Source organism: Pelophylax lessonae (genome assembly GCF_965119305.1).
Source record: "Pelophylax lessonae genome assembly, chromosome: 9".
NCBI lineage: Eukaryota > Metazoa > Chordata > Amphibia > Anura > Ranidae > Pelophylax > Pelophylax lessonae.
The window spans coordinates 87,236,738-87,258,985 of NC_138776.1; the positions used below are offsets into that span (position 1 = coordinate 87,236,738).

At 44.3% G+C, this 22,248-nt stretch overlaps 1 protein-coding gene across 4 annotated transcripts in view; it reads right to left on the reverse strand.

Moving 5' to 3' along the window:
• Positions 1-20,120, reverse strand: part of BLNK (B cell linker) — a 359,493-nt gene extending 339,373 nt beyond the window's left edge. For 2 of the 4 annotated variants that reach the window (XM_082267606.1, XM_082267607.1), the window contains exon 1: positions 19,867-20,118. In XM_082267606.1, the coding sequence (XP_082123732.1) occupies positions 19,867-19,941 (75 nt within the window). In that variant the 5' untranslated portion in view covers positions 19,942-20,118. Of the gene's footprint in view, positions 1-19,866 lie in introns of all 4 variants that reach the window. The other 2 variants (XM_082267605.1, XM_082267610.1) reach the window with 2 other exon arrangements.
• Positions 20,121-22,248: the final 2,128 nt, after the last annotated feature.

Consider the following 22,248-nt stretch of genomic DNA (forward strand, 5'->3'; position numbering starts at 1 on the left):
AAATGGGTACTAATATTTATAGGTAAAGTTGATCCAGGAAAAATCCTTTTGCCTCTCGGGGGATCAGGAAGGTATTTTTTCCCCTGCTGTAGCAAATTGTATCATGATTTATTGGGGATTTTCACCTTCCTCCGGAACAACTGTGGGTATAGGATTGCGTTTATGGGATTGTATGGTTGTGTTTTCTTTTTTGTATTTTTTGGCTGAGCTAGATGGACTATATCTATTTGGATGTCTATTTAGATGTAGGAATTCGGAAGTTCTTTGGAATTTGGAAGTATTTGGATTTGGAAGCACGCTACGGCTGAGTCTGCTAGCCCCTGCCAGGAACCTGAGCTTTGAAACCCTATTTGTATTTAGGGGGAGAATTCATGCTAGAAGGGGGGATTTGTGTGAGAGAATTTGTGCTGGGGGGATTTATGGGAGAGAATTTGTGCTAGGAGGGGGGATTTTGAAGGAAAGAGGATGTGAGCTAGGAGGGGTTATTTGGGGGGAGAACTTACACTAGAAGCAACTTACATGGTTGATGATTAAAAGAGGCACATCTAAGTATGCAGGCATTCGGGGTAAAGCTCTCCACATAGACCATCCTCCACACCACCGGCTCTCACCGCTGTCAGTCTGCAATCGTAACCAGGACGAATACCCTGGAGTAGAGCAATCTGAAAGCGAGGCTTGAAGCGGCTGTGGAGCGCAGTGTGGAAGGGATGACATTGGTGGCGGTGCAGAGGATAGTCCATGTGGTCAGCTTCGTCCCGGATGCCTGCATACTTAGATATGCCTGTTTTAATCATAAGCCATGTGAGTTGCTTAATATTTTACCTTCATTAAATGTAACCATATTGCTACACTTAGAGACACCTCTCTTCTCTTTTATACTCACTTGTGATGTGATGCTACTTGTATATCAAGACATCGCTTATTATCGAGTCAAAATTTATAAAAAAAGGTTGCTTATCTTGCAAATCACTCTCAAACCAAGTTACTGTATTAATATATTACACATCTGCTATTAAAAGAAACACTCCAATGTAAGAGCAACATTCGAAAAAATATCCTTAAGGACCTTGATCGAAGCCTAAAAATGATAATTCTTTTAACTTGAAAAATAAATGTAGCACTGTCCCCGTAGGGCTTGCTGTGTGATGACTTCTTGGGCCTTGTGGGGATTTTGCTCGGTGGCGGGTGTGGATGACCCCTTTGGGGGGTTCGTTACACAGGGAGATAGCCGAGAAGTGGTTGCAAACAACAGTTTGGTTTATTCATGCAATTTTCTTCACACAAGTGCAAGCGTCAAAAACATCCAAAATAAAATAAAACACAAAATAAATCCTTGCCACTGTGGGCGGCTACCTTCCACATACAGGAACCTATCTAAGGAAGTCTGTCCCCAACCTACTGTTGGGCAGACTTGGCTGATCATACAGCAGACTATCAATAGTCCATTTATTATCTCTTCACATAGAGAATGTCTCTTTTCTCTTCACACAGCACATGTTCATTGGACTTTCCTTTCACATAGAAAACATCCATTGGTTTTTCTCTTCACACTCTTCACATAGAAATAGTTAATTTTCTCACCTTGAGAAGTCTTCACACTTTTTACCCTCCTCAGTGCACATCGCTGCAGGAGGTCTTCCCCATGCTCACATTCCTTCTCCCATTCTCACACAGCGTCGGGAGGCACACATCTGACTGTCCTCCTCTCCCCAGCTCACACAGCGTCAGGAGGCAGCAATCCTTAGACTTCCTCTGAACAAATTATAGAGGCCTTAATTGCCTCATTCTGAACAGCTGAAGTCTGTTCAATGTTATTAGACAGTTCTGGCTACCTCTGCAGCTGACACCCTATAGTAATTGGTGAATTTTCTAAACCAGGTGGAAATGTATCTCCTGTCTGTGACTACATCCACAGATTTACCTGACTTCCTGTCACATACCCCCCCTCTTGTTTCAACCCTAGGGTTGGGACACAGATTTCCAGGCACGCATGTGTCAGGCACTGCTCTTGACTCTCACTGATAAGCCTCCTAGTATCTTCAAGCTTCAGGATGAAACAGTTTCTGTCATCTTCATTGACAGATTTCTCAAAAATATTAGAAAACTTTGTCCCTCATCTCATATACACATTCCTCAACTGCATTTTTTGCATCATTTCGCTCCTTCTCAAGTCTGTCCTGCATAACCGTCTGTCCTATCCGCCATGGAGGACCGTGATCCATAGGCAACTCAATTGTGCTAGTCTTAAAGTCTTCAACATTCTTGAGCCGCCTCTCTCTGCAATCAATAAATGATTTCCACAAAACTTTAAGAACCTCTGCTTCACTTGGCTTTGTTCCAAGAAATGCCTTCTTGAGCTTAGCTCGCTCTAAGATGCTGTGCAGAAGGCCTTCCATTTGCGACAACAGGCTGTCACACATTTCTTCAAAGTGACCCCTGTTCATTTTTCCAGCGACATCATCAACTTTCCTTCTACCAACATATGGGTCAAAAGCAACAACACAGTCTATTACAGGTTTCTTCAATGCACTCTCTGCTATTGCATTACTTTTCCCTTGTAGCTCCTTTTCTTTATCTGAACTCCACATGGAATGTATCTCAAGATCACGCTCAAACTTCTGCCACCTGTCTTTCACCAGTTCCATTTTGGAAATATTCCCTGAAAGGCACTTATTCATTTGCTTCACGTTTTCACCAACAGCCTTAGTTTTCTCCACTAGGTGGCGTTTTTGAAGGAAATGTTTATTCCAGAGAGGTGATTCAAACAACATGTCATCAAATTTCTGATGCTCACTCAGGACAGACCCCAAAACACTGATCCTTTTATAAACTGCATCAGGCACACTATCCCCTCTTTGGTACAGATCCTCTGTTGCCTGTAATTCCTCTTCAAGTTCCTGCAACGGAATCTTCATCTCTTCTACTTGCTGTTCTAAGGCTCGCTTAAACTTTTCTAGCTCCTGAACGCTTTTCCCAACATCATCTTTGGAGCTGACCAAATCTTCCATCTCTGTACACAGCTGTTTGTTAACTCTTTCTAGTTCAACCTTACACTCTAGAGCTTCCTCCAAGGAGCGAGCCAAGAACAAGGCTTTGCTCTCTTTATCACGCGCCTCCGTTTCTGCACGGTCGCGTTCTTCTGCATATTTTGCAGACACAGTCTTCTCCTCACCAAGCATCTGATCCAACTTCTTCTTCACATTTTCAACATTTTCTAATGAACCAACGCTTTCTTCCATGCGTTTTTTCATATCTCCTATCTGAGCTTGCAGTGTTGCGACTTGCTCTGATAGGTTTTTCTTTGCTTCCTCCTCCTCTTTTAATTGTTCCAGGACACCATTTTTCTCATCTTCCATTTGTTTGAGCTTTGTGCTAAAACTCAGCCTTTGACACCTCTCTTCCTGTAAGAGTTCCTGAGTGTCTTGCAGCTGCGATTCCAAGATAGAGAAATCTTTGGCAATTTCTCTAGATTTGCTGTCTGCTTGAGAAAGCTGATTTGTGACATTGTCCAACTCAACCTGCAATCGGTTTGCCTTCTCTGACAGCTTAACACACAATCGGTCACCTTCTGACACTTTGACTTGCGATTCCAGAAGCTGTGCCTCTACTTTTTCCCTTTTGTGTTTAGAATCTCCTTTTCCCTGCATAAGAGCCTTCACCTCATTGGCTAGTTTTTGGGAATGAGAATGTAATTCTGCCACACAGGCTTCTTTCTCCTTTAGCTGCTGCTGGACACGTTGGGCTTCCTCTTTCCAACTTTCACAGTCCGTACGTAATTCATCTACCACATTGCTCAAAGTGGTGAGCTCATACACAGTACTCAGTAATTTAGCCTCTCTCTCATTTTTCTCGTTGTAGCTGAGAGACAATGTCGTTTTCAGAGCGACATTCTGTTCCTGCACATCCTGCAGGTCTATTTTTGTAGCTTCCAAAGACTGAATACTTTTTTTCAGCTGATTACGCAACTCCAACACATCCATTCTTTGCTTCTGCAAAGTCTGAATTTCAATTTCCTTTTCCATGAGGATGGTATCTTTCTCCATTATAGTCTCTCCACGTTTTTGTAACTCGGAAAAAAAAAGAGCAGTGGATTCTTCCCACTGTAACACCTGAGCCTGCAAGTTTCTATGCTCCATCCTAAGCAACTCCAGGGCTTATTCCTTTTCTTCCATTTTCCATTGCAAGGCATCCAGCTCAGCCCTGCACACATATTCGGTTTCCTCCAAACCGATGGCCTCCATTGGCTGCTGGTGTCTCTGTTTCCAGCCTGCCATGCTCTCTTGTTGAGCCTGTTGTTGAGCTGCAAAGCTCCGCTGTTTCAGCATCTCCCCCATTTTGGCTTTACTTTTCATCTGAGAACACTGCGTCTCCATAACTGTTTCATTTACACAAGTGTTGCTAGGGACAACGACCTTTCTCTTTAGCAGACTTTGTTCAGGCATGGATGGGGGTCGTTCAGGTGGTAGCATCCCCTCCATCCATAGAATCCGGTCTCTCATTTCAGCTATCTTTGCATCTTTCAGGCGCTTTGATTGCCCCATCTTCAATAACTCCACAGTAAATTTTTCACAGTCCAGCAAAAAATTTTGAGACCACTGTCTCTTTAAAGCAAGTAGCTTTTCTCTCTCTTGCAGGATCTCCTTTCCTGCACACACAGTTTGTGCAGTCTCATGCACCAGACAAAGTTCATCAAAAATTTTGAGACCACTGTCTCTTTAAAACAAGTAGTTTTCTCTCTTTCAGGATCTCCTCTCCTGCACACATAGATTGTGCAATCTCATGCACCAGACAAAGTTCTTAGAACATATGCACTTCTTTGCAGGGATCTCTGCTTCTGCCCAATGCATACCTCCACCATATGTGGGAGATCTTGCTCGGTGGCGGGTGTGGATGACCCCTTTGGGGGGTTCGTTACACAGGGAGATAGCCGAGAAGTGGTTGCAAACAACAGTTTGGTTTATTCATGCAATTTTCTTCACACAAGTGCAAGCGTCAAAAACATCCAAAATAAAATAAAACACAAAATAAATCCTTGCCACTGTGGGCGGCTACCTTCTCACACACAGGAACCTATCTAAGGAAGTCTGTCCCCAATCTACTGTTGGGCAGACTTGGCTGATCATACAGCAGACTATCAATAGTCCATTTATTATCTCTTCACATAGAGAATGTCCCTTTTCTCTTCACACAGCACATGTTCATTGGACTTTCCTTTCACATAGAAAACATCCATTGGTTTTTCTCTTCACACTCTTCAGATAGAAATAGTTCATTTTCTCACCTTGAGAAGTCTTCACACTTTTTACCCTCCTCAGCGCACATTGCTCCAGGAGGTCTTCCCCATGCTCACACAGCTTCAGGGGGCATTCCTTCTCCCATGCTCACACAGCGTCGGGAGGCACACATCTGACTGTCCTCCTCTCCCCAGCTCACACAGCGTCAGGAGGCAGCAATCCTTAGACATCCTCTGAACAAATTATAGAGGCCTTAATTGCCTCATTCTGAACAGCTGAAGTCTGTTCAACGTCCTTAGACAGTTCTGGCTACCTCTGCAGCCGACACCCTATAGTAATTGGTGAATTTTCTAAACCAGGTGGAAATGTATCTCCTGTCTGTGACTACATCCACAGATTTACCTGACTTCCTGTCACAGGCCTCCTCTGGTTACCTGCAGACAGTCACTTAGGGACAGTTCACACATTCATCCTTACTCCTAATGGCTCTTTACTCAATAAACAGTCCAGGGGTTTGGTTTTATATTTATTGTGGAACTTGGATGGGAGAAGGGAATAGTGCGATACTCCAACTTGAACTATTTACAGTTGATAAGGACAACTCTCACTTGGCCTCACAAGGTTACTTGTGGAAGCAGACACACTGCTTTGACCATACTGCCACTTGTATGGAGGAATTAAGTCTTTTTGCTATCTCTCTAGCAGCAGACTTGATGCAACTACATTATCTTCAGAACACTCTCTAGCTTTCCCTTGACTGACACCCGTCCATTGACTCTTCTAGCTGAAGGGAGGGCCCTCTCAGGACAGGCCCCATGACACAGATCTGTACTCTTTATATGCAGAATCAGACCCTTTCCAGTGTCTCCCTTCCAGTCAGCTCTGCAGGACATATGGGTTCAGCTCCTCTCTAACTCTCAGGCCCGCAGATTGACCACCTGAGGCCGCATGGCAACTTCTACAGAGGAGGGGCAGCCGTCCCCTCCCTCCGAGACTCCGCTCTCCAGCTGAAAAGACCCTGAGCACATGTGCCCTTGGCATTTATACAATATCCCAGCATTCACCAAGGCACTTTCCTCTGCCAATTACCAGGGCTGTACTAAATGCCTGTGTACTCATTTGTCAGGTTTCCTTCCACAGTCCAATATGCCTCCCTACTGGATCACTGCAAAGCACTTCAGACAAACTGAGCTGCACCTGAACACCATGAGCAGACCTCACTAGCAGATCCTGCTCTCTGGTAGACAGAGAACAATATAGATTCACCTGGCAATCTCTCCGGTAAGCAGAAAAGATAAAAAACGGTACCCTCTCTCTAGCACCTACCTAGGAGGGTGCTACAGAAACAAGTACTTTTCTTCTAAACCAAAACGTTTTCACCATTGCTTTATTAATAAAGTGTTCACACTGCAGTTAAATGCACAGCTTTCTTAATGCCCCCCCCCCCCCCAGCATCCATGTACAGTATGTCGTTTTCATTTCTAGCTCCCATAGCAACAATGATATCTATATTCCCCCCAAAAATGAATGTCATCATTTGTGAAACAATGTTTAGTGATTGCAGCTATGTTTTACAGTGGCAGTGCATAGCAATAATCTTTAACAGCTCTCCCATTAGACAGACTTTGACAAGGTGACTTTGCTATTTTTTCTTATTGAACAAACTGAAGGTGTCAGAGTAGATTCCCTATATTGAGCCCCAGCACTCATACATATATCTCCTATACATACTGTCTGCATTTGCCTACCAATATTGACTCCATCTGTTATTTATAAGGACATATTTGGATCGGATTGTTGACTATAGGTCAATACAATCCATTGTAACCATCCATAAGAACTTATAACCTGTGTGGTCATACATTGCTTCCAAAAAAATGACATGAATATCCAAATACATCCGCAGTAAATATACAGTATCTTATCTTTATTAGGCTGTCAGTTACATCATGCTTGTTGGCCATGTCTGGCAGGGAAAAGGAAGGAAAATGACGCAATGTGTATTGCACAATCCTCCGTACTCTAGCTTGCAGGCAAGGAACTGTTTGTCCATTTATTCATTCATTGTCTCAATGGTATATATAACGAAATGTACCCATATGAATGAAATACTCTCACTTAATGAACCACTGTTAGCCAGATTTAGCAACATTTCTTCTGTTTTTGGCTACAAACTGCACTGGGCATCCCCACAACTGATATTAGGCTGGTTATCAAAGGATTGCTATGATTTCTCCCAATATAAGGCTGGACTGAAATTCCTGGCTGAGATCTACCTCCTTTGACATAAACATACATGTTTGTGCAGTCAGAGCAAATGCGATTAAATGTGCTATTGTGTCCCTTTTAGAGTTATCGTTTTCTTTTAACCATTAGTGGTTGTAAATCCTTACATATACGAAGGGAAGTAACTGGCCTTAGGTGATAGACAGAGAAAAACAAATTTTCCTACATAAGTTGTACTTGTTTATCTGCACCTCAATGCACAGCATTAAGAGCTAAGTGTGATCTGAGACCTGAGTGGAGGGAAAGGACACCCCCCTCCCTGCATGGTGGTCCTATATGGAAATATAGCACCTTCTAGTGTGTGTGCTAGAAGTAAGTGTAGGAGAATAGCATATTGCTGGCCAGGAACAACCTGAGTCATGGAATTGGGTCAGGGTTATTAGAGACCAGAGCTGGATGACTAATTTATATTTATCTTGGCAGCTTTCTCTGGTACCTTCCCTGGTCTAGAAGGTTGGAGATTCTTCTAGAACTAAAAGGTTGGGGTTAGGAAGGGCTGCCATGCATATTTGTGGGGCCTCAGCCAATCCCCAGAGGTGGGCCAGCCGGGGGCTGAGACAACCCCATAAATAGACATGGGGCATGCTAGCAGGGGCAGTCCAGTGGAAAATGTGGATTCAGTGTTAAGGAGGCTGTTGGTGGCCCGGAGGGGTACCCCCTAGTCTGGGGGGGGGGAGGAGTCTTGCCGTGCTGGAAGGGTCTTGCAAAAAACACAAAGGGAGGAGACTTTCCTGGAGGCAGAGGAGCAAGAGAGGACAGAGAGAGTAGTGCAACTGTTGGGGACTAACAAAGAGGCTGACTGCCACATGTAGCCAGTCTCCCTTGAAGACAGCGGTGGGCTTACATCTTCTGCCTTTCCCCTGAGAGATCTCTAGAGAGTCAGTTGGGTGGGGGTGGGCTGGTGAAGAGTCAGTTGGGCAGACTGGTGTAGAGAGGCAGCCAAGTGGGCTGAAGTTGCCTGAAAAAAGTGGTGATGGGATCAGTGGCCACAAGGGAAGCCGTTTCACTCTAATTGTGCTACTTTTAAAAGGACTTTGAGTTTTTGCATGTAATGGGCTGCTGAACTGACAAAAGGCCTGTCAGTTCCCTCAACAGCGAACCAGCAAAAGCTGTGCAGAGGAAGAAAAGAACCAACTGTGTGCAGGTGTAAGGCTAGAAAAGAAGGAGCTGTATATAAAACACGGTAAATAGGAAGTTGTCCATGAAGATCTTGTTCAAGTCAAGTAGGCATCCCATAATCACCTATCCCCATCCAAGTTATTAACACCCTAATAGACAACTAAAACAAAGCTCCAGACTGCTCTCTGACTCTGTTAAGATTTGGTGTGCCTGGCTGTGCAGGAGTGGGGGATCCCTAACTTCAGCAACTCCCACGGGGGTAGTGCTACAGAAATTTACCCAACTTAAAGTGATTGTAAAGTCTCTTTTTTTTTTTTCTATTAAAATAACAAACATGTCATACTTACCTATTCTATGCAGTTGGTTTTGCACCAAACAGCATGGATCCTCCTCTTGTCAGGTCCCTGGCTTGAGCTCCTGGCCCCTTCCTCCTGCCGAGTGCCCCCACAGCAAACAGCTTGTTATGGGAGCTCCCGTGCCAAGCTGCAGCTCTGTGTATCCATTCAGACACGGAGCTGCCAGTCGGCCCCACTCCTCTATCTCCTGATTGGCTAAATTAGATTGACAGCAGCGGGAAGCCAATGGCACCACTGCTCTGTCTCAGCTAATCAGGCGGGAGAGTCCTGGAATGGCTAAAGCACTTGTGGACATCGCTGGATAAAGAGGGGGCTCGGGTAAGTATAAGGGGGGCTGAGAGGGTCTGCTGCACACAGAAGGCTTTTTATCTTAATGCATAGAATGCATTAAGATAAAAAAAACCTTATGATTTTACAACTACTTTAGGCTTAATACACATGATGAGAAAATCGTACAAAAAATACAGTTTTTGAAGCGATAGTACAATATTCTGATTGTTAGTGCACAGCTTTCGTCTGAAATTATCCAAAGTGACAAACACGAAAATTTTTCTCGTACAATACCAGATCGTACAATTTTCATTTAATCAGTACAATAATCATCCAAAATAACAATACAAATACAATATACTACATTACATCACTTTTGAATTTTTATTATGTTGTACAAGAAGTTTCATAATTTTAGTAACCTCTTCATTTACAATATAGAGACCAGCATGCAAAAAAACAGATGATCATTCATCCGATAACCTCATTCTGTGTACTAGACTAAGTGCCAGTTCATATTTGTGCTATCACAGAGATCGCATGTAATTTGGAGCGCACTGCTCCCAAAATTACATGCGATCTCTGTGCGGTGCAAATTCAGCCATACAGTTTGTATGGCTGAATTTGCACCGTTTTTGCACCCAACACGCACACGCACAGGACCCTTTTTTTGGTCCGCAGCAAAATCGGATCGCGCGGTGGTTCACACTAGTGCGATCCGATTCTGTGTGATATTTCAGATCGCACTGCAATATGCGATCTGATCTGGGGGTGTCGTTAACTTTTAATTGCGTATCGCATACAGTGTGAATTGCCAGGGGTGCGGATGCGATGCAGGAACACGCTGTATATTCGCAGCATTCCCGCATTGCACAAATGTGAACTGGCACTTAAAGTGGTTGTAAACCTCCACAAAAAAATGAATAAAAATAAATAAAAACCTGAAAGACAAAAGCATAATGAGCAAGCATGCATCACATTCAGGTCATTATGAAATACCTTAGAACGAAGCCCCTCCAGTGCCGCCTGCACACTGCTGACACGGCCGACATGTTCACCCGTCTTCCTTCCAGGTTCGCCCCCTCCGGCCATCTGATTAGCCGGAGCTGCTATGATGTCACTCCCATGCATGCGCACGTGAGCCACCGTTCACAGGACAGAGTTCGGATTGAACAGCATGAACGGCCGTTCCTTCAGAGCGCATGCACCAGTGATGTCACTGGCTGCATGTAATTTAAATATCCCCTAAACTGTGCAAGTTTAGGAGATATTTACAGTACCTATAGGTAAGCCTTATCATAGGCTTACCTATAGGTACAAGTTACAGGGGAAGCTTTACTTCCTCTTTAAAGTGGTTGTAAAGGCAGAAGGTTTTTTTTTATCTTTATGCATTAAGATAAAAAGCCTTCTGTGGGCAGCAGCCCCGTCAGCCCCCATCTAGATCCAGCGATGTTACAGTTTCTCGGCTGCCCGGGACTCTCCTCCTCATTGGCTAAGACAGCATTGCGGCTTCATTGGCTCCCGCTGCTGTCAATCAAAGTCAGTTAGCAAATGAGGAGAGAAGGGGGTGAGGCCAGGCTGCAGATTCGTGTCTGAATGGACAAACAGAGCTGTGGCTCTGCTCAGGTGCCCCCATAGCAAGGTGCTTGCTGTGGGGACACTCAACAGGAGGGAGGCGCCAGGAGTGCCGAAGAGGGATCCGAGAGGAGGAGGATCCGGACCACTCTGTGCAAAAATAACTGCCCAGAATAGGTAAGTATAACATGTTTGTTATTTTTAACTAAAGAAAAACTAGACTTTACACTTACTTTAAGCTTAATACGCATGATAAGAAAATACTGCTTTTAAAGAGATTGTACGATAATCTGCTTGTTAGCACACAGCTTTTATTTGAAATTATCCAAAGTGACAAACACAAACGTTTTCCTCGTATCATACCAGATCGCACGATTTTGGTTTCATCAGTACTATATTCGTCTGAAAATACAATACGCTACATTGCATCGCTTTTTTTCATTTTTATTCAGTCGTAAAAGAAATTTTCCTAACTTTATTAACCTCTTAATTTTCAACATTGAGACCAGCATGCAAAAAAACCCCAAAAAACAAAAACGGATGATTATTTGTTCGATAATGTTATTGTGTCATTGTGTGTATCAGGCTTACGGCTGTCAATCAGCTGCTGTATACTGGAGGAGGGCAGGGTTGTGTCCCAGGATTGTCTGCTGTCCGCATAGATTGTCAGAAGTGACTTATTCACAGGCTGCTCTTGTACTTCAACAGAGTACATTTTTGATGTATGCTTACAGATGTAGCACCCTCCTAGACAGATGCTAGGTAAAGCATTTGTTTTGCTCTGTCTGCTTATCAGGGGAGCCTGATCTTTTAGTTAGGCCTGCTCTCTGTGCTCAGTGTGCATTCATTTGGTCTGAGGGAGTGTCCCCACTGCATCCAATAGGAGGCCTGCTGGACAGTGGAGGAAACCTGGCCAATGATGCACAGGCTTTTGTGGGGGTCCCAGTGGGAGGGCACCACCGCAGTGCATTCTGGGATTGATCTTAAAAGCCAGGAGCACATGAGGCAGGGTGTCTTTGGTGGGAAGCAGAGTCCCAGAAGGAGGGTGACAGCTATCTCTCCTTCTGTATGCTGAGGAAAGTGGCCATAGGCAGTCGGCCTGGTGAGCCATGTGTGGAGCTGAGCCTTGAAAGTCCTGGAGAAACTGACAGGGGAGCTGAAGGCAGAGCTACCTGGGAAAAACAGTGTTTATGAGTACCGGGGGGCTTCCCAAGGGGTCTGCCCAGGAAGGGGACCACTCCAGTGAGGTCAGTGGACAGAAGGTCAGCGCACACAGTCCAAGAGAAAGGGGGTGTCAAGTATAACCCTGAGGAATAATCTACCAAGTAGGTCGCCTTTCATATACTTCACTTCCGTGGCAATGTGAAGCAGCGGCCTTGCCGCATTCAACATAGATTGTGCATAGTTTGCTAAGTTGGAATATCCCACTCATCCCTTCTCCCATCCCATCATAAAATAAAAACAACAAAAACCAAATCCCCTGGACTGTTTAACGACTGAACAAAGAAGCTAAAGTACTAGGAATTTACAAGTTGTTGCTATGGTTAACCCAGGGGGATCCGCTTCAAGCAGCTCCCATGGGAGTAGTGCTACACAGCATTTAAAGATTTGCACATGCTTACAGCCTAAAATACAATCTCAGACAGTTTATTATTCTTTATTTATTTTTTTTTTTACAAATCTGAACTCAAGCACAAATTTACTGATCTTTATGCAGCAATGTGCAAAGTACCAAAAAAAAAAAAAAATTGTAAGAAAAAAGATTTGTAAAAAAAAAGTTTACCTATAAAAATGCTGCAATTTCCATGGCTGTGGGCATGATGAGCCCTTTGTGCACTTAAAAAGCAGACCCGGTTGGGCTGAGCCAGCCCCTGGTTTCATATGTGTATTGGAGGCTCCAACAATATGATCTGATCTCAGTGCCATAGTTCCACTTAGGAGTTTTAGGTTTTCCTGCCTATCTTTGCATATTCAAGTTCAAGAGTTGTAATGTGATATAAGAAACTGTTAAGTGGTGTAACTTTCCAGCCTCTGTGAAAAACTGAAGTAACATAACTGAAGCCGGTATTATCAGGGAGAGGTGAGCAACAGAATATGGCATGGAGGAAATGACCTGTCTCCTGGCAAAGCCTGGATTCACAAAGCCTGCTGATAATGGGATTGAACACCTGCTACAGTTTAGGTCCATCACTACCCATGTCCACCTGCAAATTCTAAAACCGTAACATGCTTCTTTCTATCTATAATGCAATATTTACATATTGAAAGTCTAGAACTGAGAATTTATTGCCACAAAGGCGTGATGTCTGCAGTTTTTCCTGACATTGCCCCAAAATGTGTGAATATATGCAGCCAGCGTGAAGTAATACACCATCACAGGTTACAAAAATATCTCTACAAAATAAGCTTGACTACATTCAAATACTAACAAGAATATGCAGGTTCATATGAGGACACCTGCTGATTTACATGTGAACAGCTAAACCCAAACTAATCTCAGATTTGTCCTGTCAATATGATTCAGTATAACATGAAAGTTCACATTTCTGGTAGATTGGACTATTGTGTGATAGGCAAGTACACACAACAACAAATATCTATAATCTGATCACTAATAACAGCTGTAGGCAGTCACTACTGAACTATGCACAAAATATAAATGGTAAAAGAACTTTCGAACAAAGTTTAGCTCACGTTCACATTGGGATGATTTGACATGTCAAATTGCTATCAGATCAGAGCTTATTGCCCGCAATGGCAACGTACGAATCGGTGCGGCGCCGACTTTGCGTACCGATTTCTAAAGGTAATTTGTGCACTACTTTTGGCGACCCTTAGGGGGAAATTTCAATAGACATCTGTGCATAAACCCGCACAGATGTCTGTGAAATTAGCCCCGAAGTCAGACTGAAATTGCTGGTTTGAAATCCCACGAATCCAGCTGAATTTGCACACTTTCAAATCTGCCTCAGTGTGAGCCTGGGCTCACTGACAGTTTTCTTGCCTTTTTGCAATCCTCCCTCCCATCCCCCTACTTAGCTCATCTAACCTACCCTCCAGTTCAGTCACATCCGGCCATGTTTACCTCCAGCTGGGCCTTTTATCCTTACTACCTGCGTGTACACAGCTGAACACCACAGATATTTGCTGAGCTTTTTCCTAGACTTGTAAGATAGGCCAGCCATACACGGTTCCTGCTGAACCAACCGAGATTCTCTTGTGAATATCGCTAGCAGCTGCTATAGCTGCTAGCAATAATCACTGTCTTCTCCTGGCGGGGAGTCCTTCCCCCACCCCCCCACCAGGAGAAGACAATTGCTGATTCCCCTGTCAGCACTGCCTGTGTGGATGGGGAAATCATGCAAATTTCTTTCCTGCAAGCCTTAAATGCTAAGGCAAGTCATACTGTATATTATGCAATTTATTTCCCTCAACCAGGGGTTGAAAGAAAGAAAATTGCTCAATTCCTTCCATTAACACAGTCAGTGTTGATGGGGGAATCCCTCCCACAATGCTATTGTGTTCTGCCGGCAAGGAGTGCAAATAGTCTTCCCCACCGGCAGAATACAATGAACACTGCTGGCAGCTGCAGCTGCCGGAAGCGATCGGGTGAAAAAAGATGGGCTGGTTGTGCCAAAGTCGATCTATGGATTGACTTCAGTACAACCAGCCTGCCCATAGACATAGATGGATCAAAATGAGGACAGTTCCTGCTGAACTGGCCAAATTTCAATTAATCAAAGGCTAGCTTTAGTCTATCTTTCTGACAATGGGCAAATAGGCTGTTTACTTTGCAGGGGAAGTTGCCCCAGAGTTGGTTAATGACGTGATATTTTACTTTGCAAAAGAATAATTTTTGCTTGCACATGATTGAATGTTGAAAGCCAGCAGAGCTTTACCTCATTCACTAAGGTCTGGAAAAAATACCCTTGCAAAATGAAACTTCCCCAATGTATGTACTGTGTGGTATGGCTGTGCGTGCCATTCACCTTCTGTGCAGTTAAAGAGATCTGTGAATAGACAGGGTACAATTCCCTCTACATGGCCCCTACTAATGCTTATTTTATTTAAAGAGGTTGAAAACCCTAGGGGAAGAAAAACCTGTAAGACAATGGCATAATGAGCTAGTATGCATCACATACTAGCTCATTATGAAATACTTACCTTAGAATGAAGCTGTCTCAGCGGCACCTGCACACCGATGACATCTTTCCTGGCATTTCTTCCAGGTTCACGGGCTCCGGTGCTGTGAGTGGCCGGAGCCGCAATGACATAACTCCTGCACATGCCTGCAGGAGCTGCTGTTTACGGCAGGGGCTCTGAATGTCTGGCATGGTAAGCTGGACCTTTAGAGCGCATGTGATGATGACTGTGAAAGTTTAGGAGATATTCAAAGTACTTACAGATAAGCCTTATGTAGCACCCTCCTAGGTGGGTGCTAGGAAAAGCATATGGATGGCACTGTCTGCTTATCAGGGGGGCCTTAATTGTTCAGCTACGCTGTCATGTGTTCTCAGGTGTGCTTGTAGAGCTTGGGGAGTCTCCCCATTGTGTTCAATGAGGGCTCTCATTGGACAGTGGAGGAAACCTGATCAATAGCACAGCAGGGCTTTTATCTATCCCAGAGGGCAGAATATGCCGCAATGCATCCTGGGATGGGATATAAGTCTGAGGGGGGCACGTGACAGGGGTCTTTGGTGGGAAGCAGAGTCCCAGGAGGAGGGTGACGGCTGTCTCTCTTCCTGTTGGTGTGGGGAAAGGTGTCCTTGGCGGTCGGCATAGAGGACAGAAGATTGAGCTGAGCTGCAGAGAAGGATCCATTGTGCTGAGGACCGTGCAGAGCTGTTGGGACCAGGAAAGCAGAGTCGTGAGTACTTTAAACTGTCCCGGGTCTGCCTGGGATAGGAGACCACTCCAGGAGGTCAGAGGGATCCAGGAGCCAGCTAACCAGGAGGAAGCTTAGAAAGGGGATGCCTGAGTCTAAATCCTGAAGTTAATTATACGAGAAAGGATGCCAGTACAGGCCGTGAAGTGTTAAGAGTTGCAGCAGTGTTTACAAGTAGCTACCCCAGCCAGGAAGGCTAAAGGACTTTTGAGTCACAAGGAAGTGTCAGAAGTCAGTTCAAGTCCACAGACAGCAAGATAGAGTTCACTCGCGCCAACGGGCATTGACTGGCATTCAGCCAGCGTTAAGTCAGCGTCAAGAGGCATTTTTCTCAGAGTCCCATTCTATTGTGTATAGTCGAGCCAGAGGAGTATCCCACTCATTCCCTTCTCCCCCCCAAGTTCCAAAAATAAATACAAAAACCAAAGATGCTGGACTGTTTCTTGTATCAGTGCTCACACTTGGAGAACATGCTTAAATGTGCTGTTGTTACTAGCGGTAACCCTGGCAGACCCACATCCAGCACAATGGCTGGGAATTCTGCTACACTTATAATAGGCTTATCTGTAGGTACAAGTTAAATATAAGAATTTACTTCCTCTTTAACTGTCAGGAATGAAGAAAAAACAAACCCAGTACTTTAGAGTATTATGATCATATCTTAGGAGTAATTGTATAATCCCCTAGGGGTGGGACTTTATAGGCAACTCAAAATTAAGAAGAAAATCTTAGTTCATAAATTTTATTAATATACAAAAAAAGGAACATACAAAAAATGCGATGAATACAATGTAAAATTGGCAAAACTGATAGATAAAATATGCAAATGAACTCAACCATCTACTCCAGATTTTATCCAACGTTTCGAGGTAATAAACCTCTTCCTCAGGGATTGTGCTGGAGGTTGTTAATTCTGTAGATATTGAGAAGAGCATATATGTCACATAAGACATCGAAAGATGCAACTTAAAGGGGAGTAGTGTGACAGGTGAGAGCACTATTACTAACCCGGAGGTTAGTAATATCTTGCTGACACCAACCTGGTGTCCATCTTACTTCCGGCGGACGCCGCCGCTTGCGTCATCACGCAACGGCGACGTCATTTCCCGTGCCGGTGGGCAGTGCCCTGCTGACCACGCTCCCGCCCCTCGCGATGACGCACCTGTGCGCATCGGGGGGTGCGGGGGGCGGGTCTGGCGAGCGCTGCCCAGGGAGCCCATAGCTGGCGGTGGGTGGAGAGCAATCATACTGATTGCTCTCACCTGTCACACTACTCCCCTTTAAATGCAACTCCCAGCGTTGGCCATTTGAGACATCCACCGCTGGGAGAAGGTTGCTGTCAGACATAATTTCCAAGGTCTGTTTTGGAGTTTAATTATATGACTATACCCCTCTTACTTTCTATACCCTTTTTATTGGTAGGAGTCCACTGACCACCACATATCTGCTTAGTATCTGGAGTTCAGGTGGGATTCAATGCATGTCAAACATTTTGCTATTGGTCAACAAAGCTAATGTATCCTGATGAACTTAGCTATGGATAACCTTTGGAGATTTCTTTTTGGTGCCCTTGTTTTCCCTCATTTTTTGAGTGCCTTAAAATAATTTGCGATATTGTTTCAACCTAACCAACAAGTAACTTCAACACACGCACTGGATCCTGCTCCCTACATATCCATCTGTCCTGTCATATTTGTTTGACATGTAAACAGAATAGTTGAGTACTAATTTACATCTACTATACATATTTTTTCGCAGCCATATGTGATTGGCCTCTGCCCGACCGGCTAAGCACACTTGGACTCCAGTTGTGACATCTGTATCTGGGGCGCACAATCCACCTGTTCCATCCTCTCCCGCATTATATCGATCTATACCTCCATAGATCTTACTTGCAAAATCTACAGCTCTCTGTGGGTGTTCTACAAACTCCTTGTTTTTAAAGCGGCAAAACTACTGTATATGTTCATATGCTAATCAATCATGTAAGTGTATTTTATTTCTATATACAACAAATTTATGGCTTTACCTGCATGATAAGAACATGTTTAAAAAGTTGCATCTTTCGATGTCTTATGTGACATATATGCTCTTCTCAATATCTACAGAATTAACAACCTCCAGCACAATCCCTGAGGAAGAGGTTTATTACCTCGAAACGTTGGATAAAATCTGGAGTAGATGGTTGAGTTCATTTGCATATTTTATCTATCAGTTTTGCCAATTTTACATTGTATTCATCGCATTTTTTGTATGTTCCTTTTTTTGTATATTAATAAAATTTATGAACTAAGATTTTCTTCTTAATTTTGAGTTGCCTATAAAGTCCCACCCCTAGGGGATTATACAATTGCTCCAAATTTACTTGGGATGTGGCACTCACACTGAGGAACACAGCGGGAACACCCCCCCCCCCTAAAATGATCATATCTTATCTATTGATCGAAATCCTCCTCCCTGAGTGTGGAATATTGATCAAATGGGTTGTTGGCTATAGATCGATTATCAATCAGAAAAAAAAATTCTGTCATTTATTTAAGCATGTATGGCCATCATAGTTCCCATAAACAACCTAATTCCAATTTAGAATCCTTTTAAAACATACGCCAATTGTATGCCTGTAATTTTTGATACCTTAGCAGGGATTTTTTTCCTCAGAGAATAGGTGCAGGTACACCCCTTTGTGAGTCACCCCCTACCAACCTCTAAGCACCATCCCTTGGTTCCATCGCCTACCTAGAGAATATAGAACCAAGTATAATTTTTTGGTGCCAAGTATCTTGTATAGAATTTTATAATTAAAGGCAGTAAAAAAGGGCTCCTGCAGCCAGCCACAATAGACCCACTGAACCAAAATAGACCTACTGAACCACAATAGACCCCCCAGCAACATTGGACCCCCTGAGTCACAATAGACCCCCTGAGCCACAATATATCTCCCCAGCAACAACAGATCTCTCCAGCAACATTAGATCTCCCAAGAAACAATAGATCACCCCACAAAATACCCAAAGCAACAATAGATCTCCCAGTACCCAGCATTAATAAACTCTCTAGTAACAAGCAACCCTCTCAACTGTAGATCTCTTCCATCAACAATTGACCCCCCAGAAACAATAGATCTTTCCACCAACAGCAATAGACCTCCCCAGTAGAGATGGGCTTGGGTGTGTTCGAGTTCCCACATGCCCGATCCCGCCAGGAAACCGACACTGCAGTCCACTAATCACAGGCATGGAGACATTTCCCAATCCGCAGCTGCCCAGATCAAGAAATGTCTAACTGCCTGTGATTAGCGGAGTGCAGTGCTGGCTTCCTGGGGGTATTGGGCATGTGGGAACTCGAACGCGCCGGAGCCCATCTCTACTCCCCAGCAACAATAGTTCTCCCCCAGCAACAATAGAGCTTCCAGGAACCAGCATCAATAGACCCTCAAGCCCATCCCAGCATCCCTTGCCATAATATACATTCAGTGCAGGAGGTGCCACAACTGCGCTTCCGCTGAAAAAAAGCCCTGTACCTTAGAATTATAAAACCAAAAATCAATTTTTTTTCTCAATCAACGTTTTTCCCCAAATGGTGTGTTCTGTTTTGTTTTTTTTTTTTTTTGCAAATAGCTTTACATTTACCACTCCACCCAAAAGTGTTATTTCAGTTATAAGTGGAGCCTGGTGGGCTGAGTCAGCTTTTTAAACGTCTTGAATAACCCAGCAGTGAAATCTGCCTGCTATGACTCCAGAGTCTTTTCCTGTCCCTCTCAGTTTTGGGTGTTCCCGCCCACCTTTGCTTGTTCCAGCTTTATCTGTTGCATCCTCCATAAAAATAAATGAAATACAAAATCCAACAGGAAGCGTGGGAACCTCTCGTAATTGGTAGAGCCAATATGCAGACCTAAAAAACTCAAGAAAGAGATCTCACCAACAGAGTTCTGGAGAGATGTAAGAAATTGTTGGGTGGTCTGAGGCACCAGCACCTACCAGAACCAGAATTTCACTTTAAGGTGGACTAGTCCTTTAAACAAAATATTAGTTATGCTATATAAAGTGTCAGTGTGACATCTATAACTTTTTTAAATACTTTTTGCGCAGTTTCTCCCATATAATAGTAATATACCTCAATGAGCACACAGCACCCTTCTTACCTGCTTTAAAAGTTCAGAAACTTGATAAGTTGTCCAGCTTTCAAAGTCTTCCCGGAGTGGGAGTTTACATGCCATCGTGGGGACTTTCTTTGCAATACAACATATGCTGAGCCTGTCTTAAGAGATTTACAAATTGTCAGAGAGGAAGTGTCCCTTTCAGTCTACAGTAGCTGCGTGGAACTTGGCTTAACCCCTTCATCACCAGGGCTGCTGCTGACATGCGTGTGAAAAATAGGACACTAGAGTGGGATCATCTATCTTGTCATTCTCCATTGATTGATACTGAGTATGCTATGTGCAGGAGAGCTCCAGGCACTAGGGAGTACTAGAAAAAAAGGGTATGTTGATAGACTGAAAATAGAAAGTAAATTGTAGACAGAAAAAGACCTACATGATGAGACTTTGATCCTATATTTAAAATGGGATCAAAGTCTTTGCAAAGTAACTATAGACCTGTTAGTTTAACTTCTATAGTTGGGAAGATACTAGAGAGTTTAAAGCTGAGTTCCGGCCTCAAAATCAACATAATCGATTTTGGGCCATCCGCTTGCTTTAGGTCACCTAAAAAACAAATGGATAGTTACGATTTTTTGTTTACTTACCTTGTTATTGAAGAAAATATACTCACCTTTCTTCCACTTCCTCCCTCTGCGGCCGCGGCCCGCGCCGTCACTTCCTCCTTGCATTGATTCCTGGGAGCTGAACGTCATAGCTCCCAGGAATCAATGCGCCTGCAACCGGCCCCACTCGTCACTTCCGGTGCGGGCGCCTCATTCCTTGCTAAACAGCTTCTGGGCATGGCCAGAAGCTGTGGAGGGATGACGCGCCCGCACCGGAAGTGACGAGCGGGGCCGGTGCAGGTGCATTCTGGGAGAAGAGGACATGGAAGAGGATGCAGAAGAGGACGCGCTGGCTTCAGCTGCCCACACCTGAGATGGCAGCGCTGGAGAAGAAATTTTCAAGGTAAGTGCGACCCAGGACAGTACAGAGGCTATCCATTGTGGAATGTACTAGCCCTGACTGTCCCGGGGGTATTTTTAGCTAAATTTCACCCCCGAGGCCTGAACTCCGCTTTAATAAAAGACCACATAGATGAGTTCTTGCTGGCAAAAATATTTTAAGCAACAGACAGCATGGATTCATGAAAGACAGAAGTTGTCAAACAAGTGTAGCAAGGTTTCCAGGCCTATGGCCTGATGTGGGTCTGCCATTAGTACCGGTAATCTCTCCAGCCCATGTGAGCTGTGACCCTGGGTGTGACAACTGAAGCAGCAACAACTCCGGCATCTTTGTTTGTGGTTTTCTATCGGAATTAGGGGATGGGAGAAGGAAATGAGTGGGATACTCCTTGAGGCTTAAACTAATTACTATTGTGACTTTTACTCCTGAAATGCCCGTTGGCGCTTCTGTGATGCCAGCCGGCACCAGCCAACGCTCACTGACACTGAGAACACTCTGTAGAACAGAAAAAGTGCTGAATGCTCGACTTATAGTCCAGAAGATCCAAGACTGAGAACTGTAGAACTCCTGACACTGTTGTACTATGAAAGTCACTGAATACTTTCCCCCACCTGGCACAGCTTGAGGTAGTATATTGTAGAACTCTGTATAGCTGTCACTTTAATTGGCACGCTCTGTGCAATTCAGGGCCAAGACTGCAGGTGCCCCCTTTAACCTTGAACTCTTCAGGGTCCCCTGACTAGGTACCCCCTCTGTAGCTTCAGGGTCCTCAACCTAGGTACCCCCTTTACAGCTAGCTGGCACTGGATCCCAGAACCTCTTCCGGAGAGGTCCCCTCTAACTTCAGGCAGACCCCCAGGGGCAATCGTCAGTACTCACAACTCACTGTGAAGGCTTTCCTGGGACTGGAGCCCTCTCTCTCAGCAGGCTCTCAGCACACCGGATCCCCTCAGCTCAATTCAGCACTCTCTGGACACTCAGGCGACACCCTGAGACATCCACCTTCTTCAGACAGGAGGAGAGACAGCTGCACTCTCCTTCCTGGGACTCTGCTCCCGCCAAAGACACCATGCCACGCACTTCCCCCCAAAAAGTCTACTAGCTTGGAAAGATCAGTTTGTAAATGGATAGAAAATTTGCTAAAAGATAGAATTCAGAGAGTAGTGGGTAATGACTCTTACTCTGAATTGTCTAAGGTTATCAGTTACAAGCTGACCTCAATGCACTTTCATTGGGCAACTATGGGGCAAATGAGGTTTAATGTTGATAAATGTAAAGTTATACACGTGGGGGCTAAGAATATGCATGCATCATACATACTAGGGGGAGTAGAATCTTATTTCCAAAAAACAACAATATCTCTCCTGCGCTCGAGTGGTATGCGGGAAGGTGAATCTTCTAGGCAGTTTTATGACACAAATG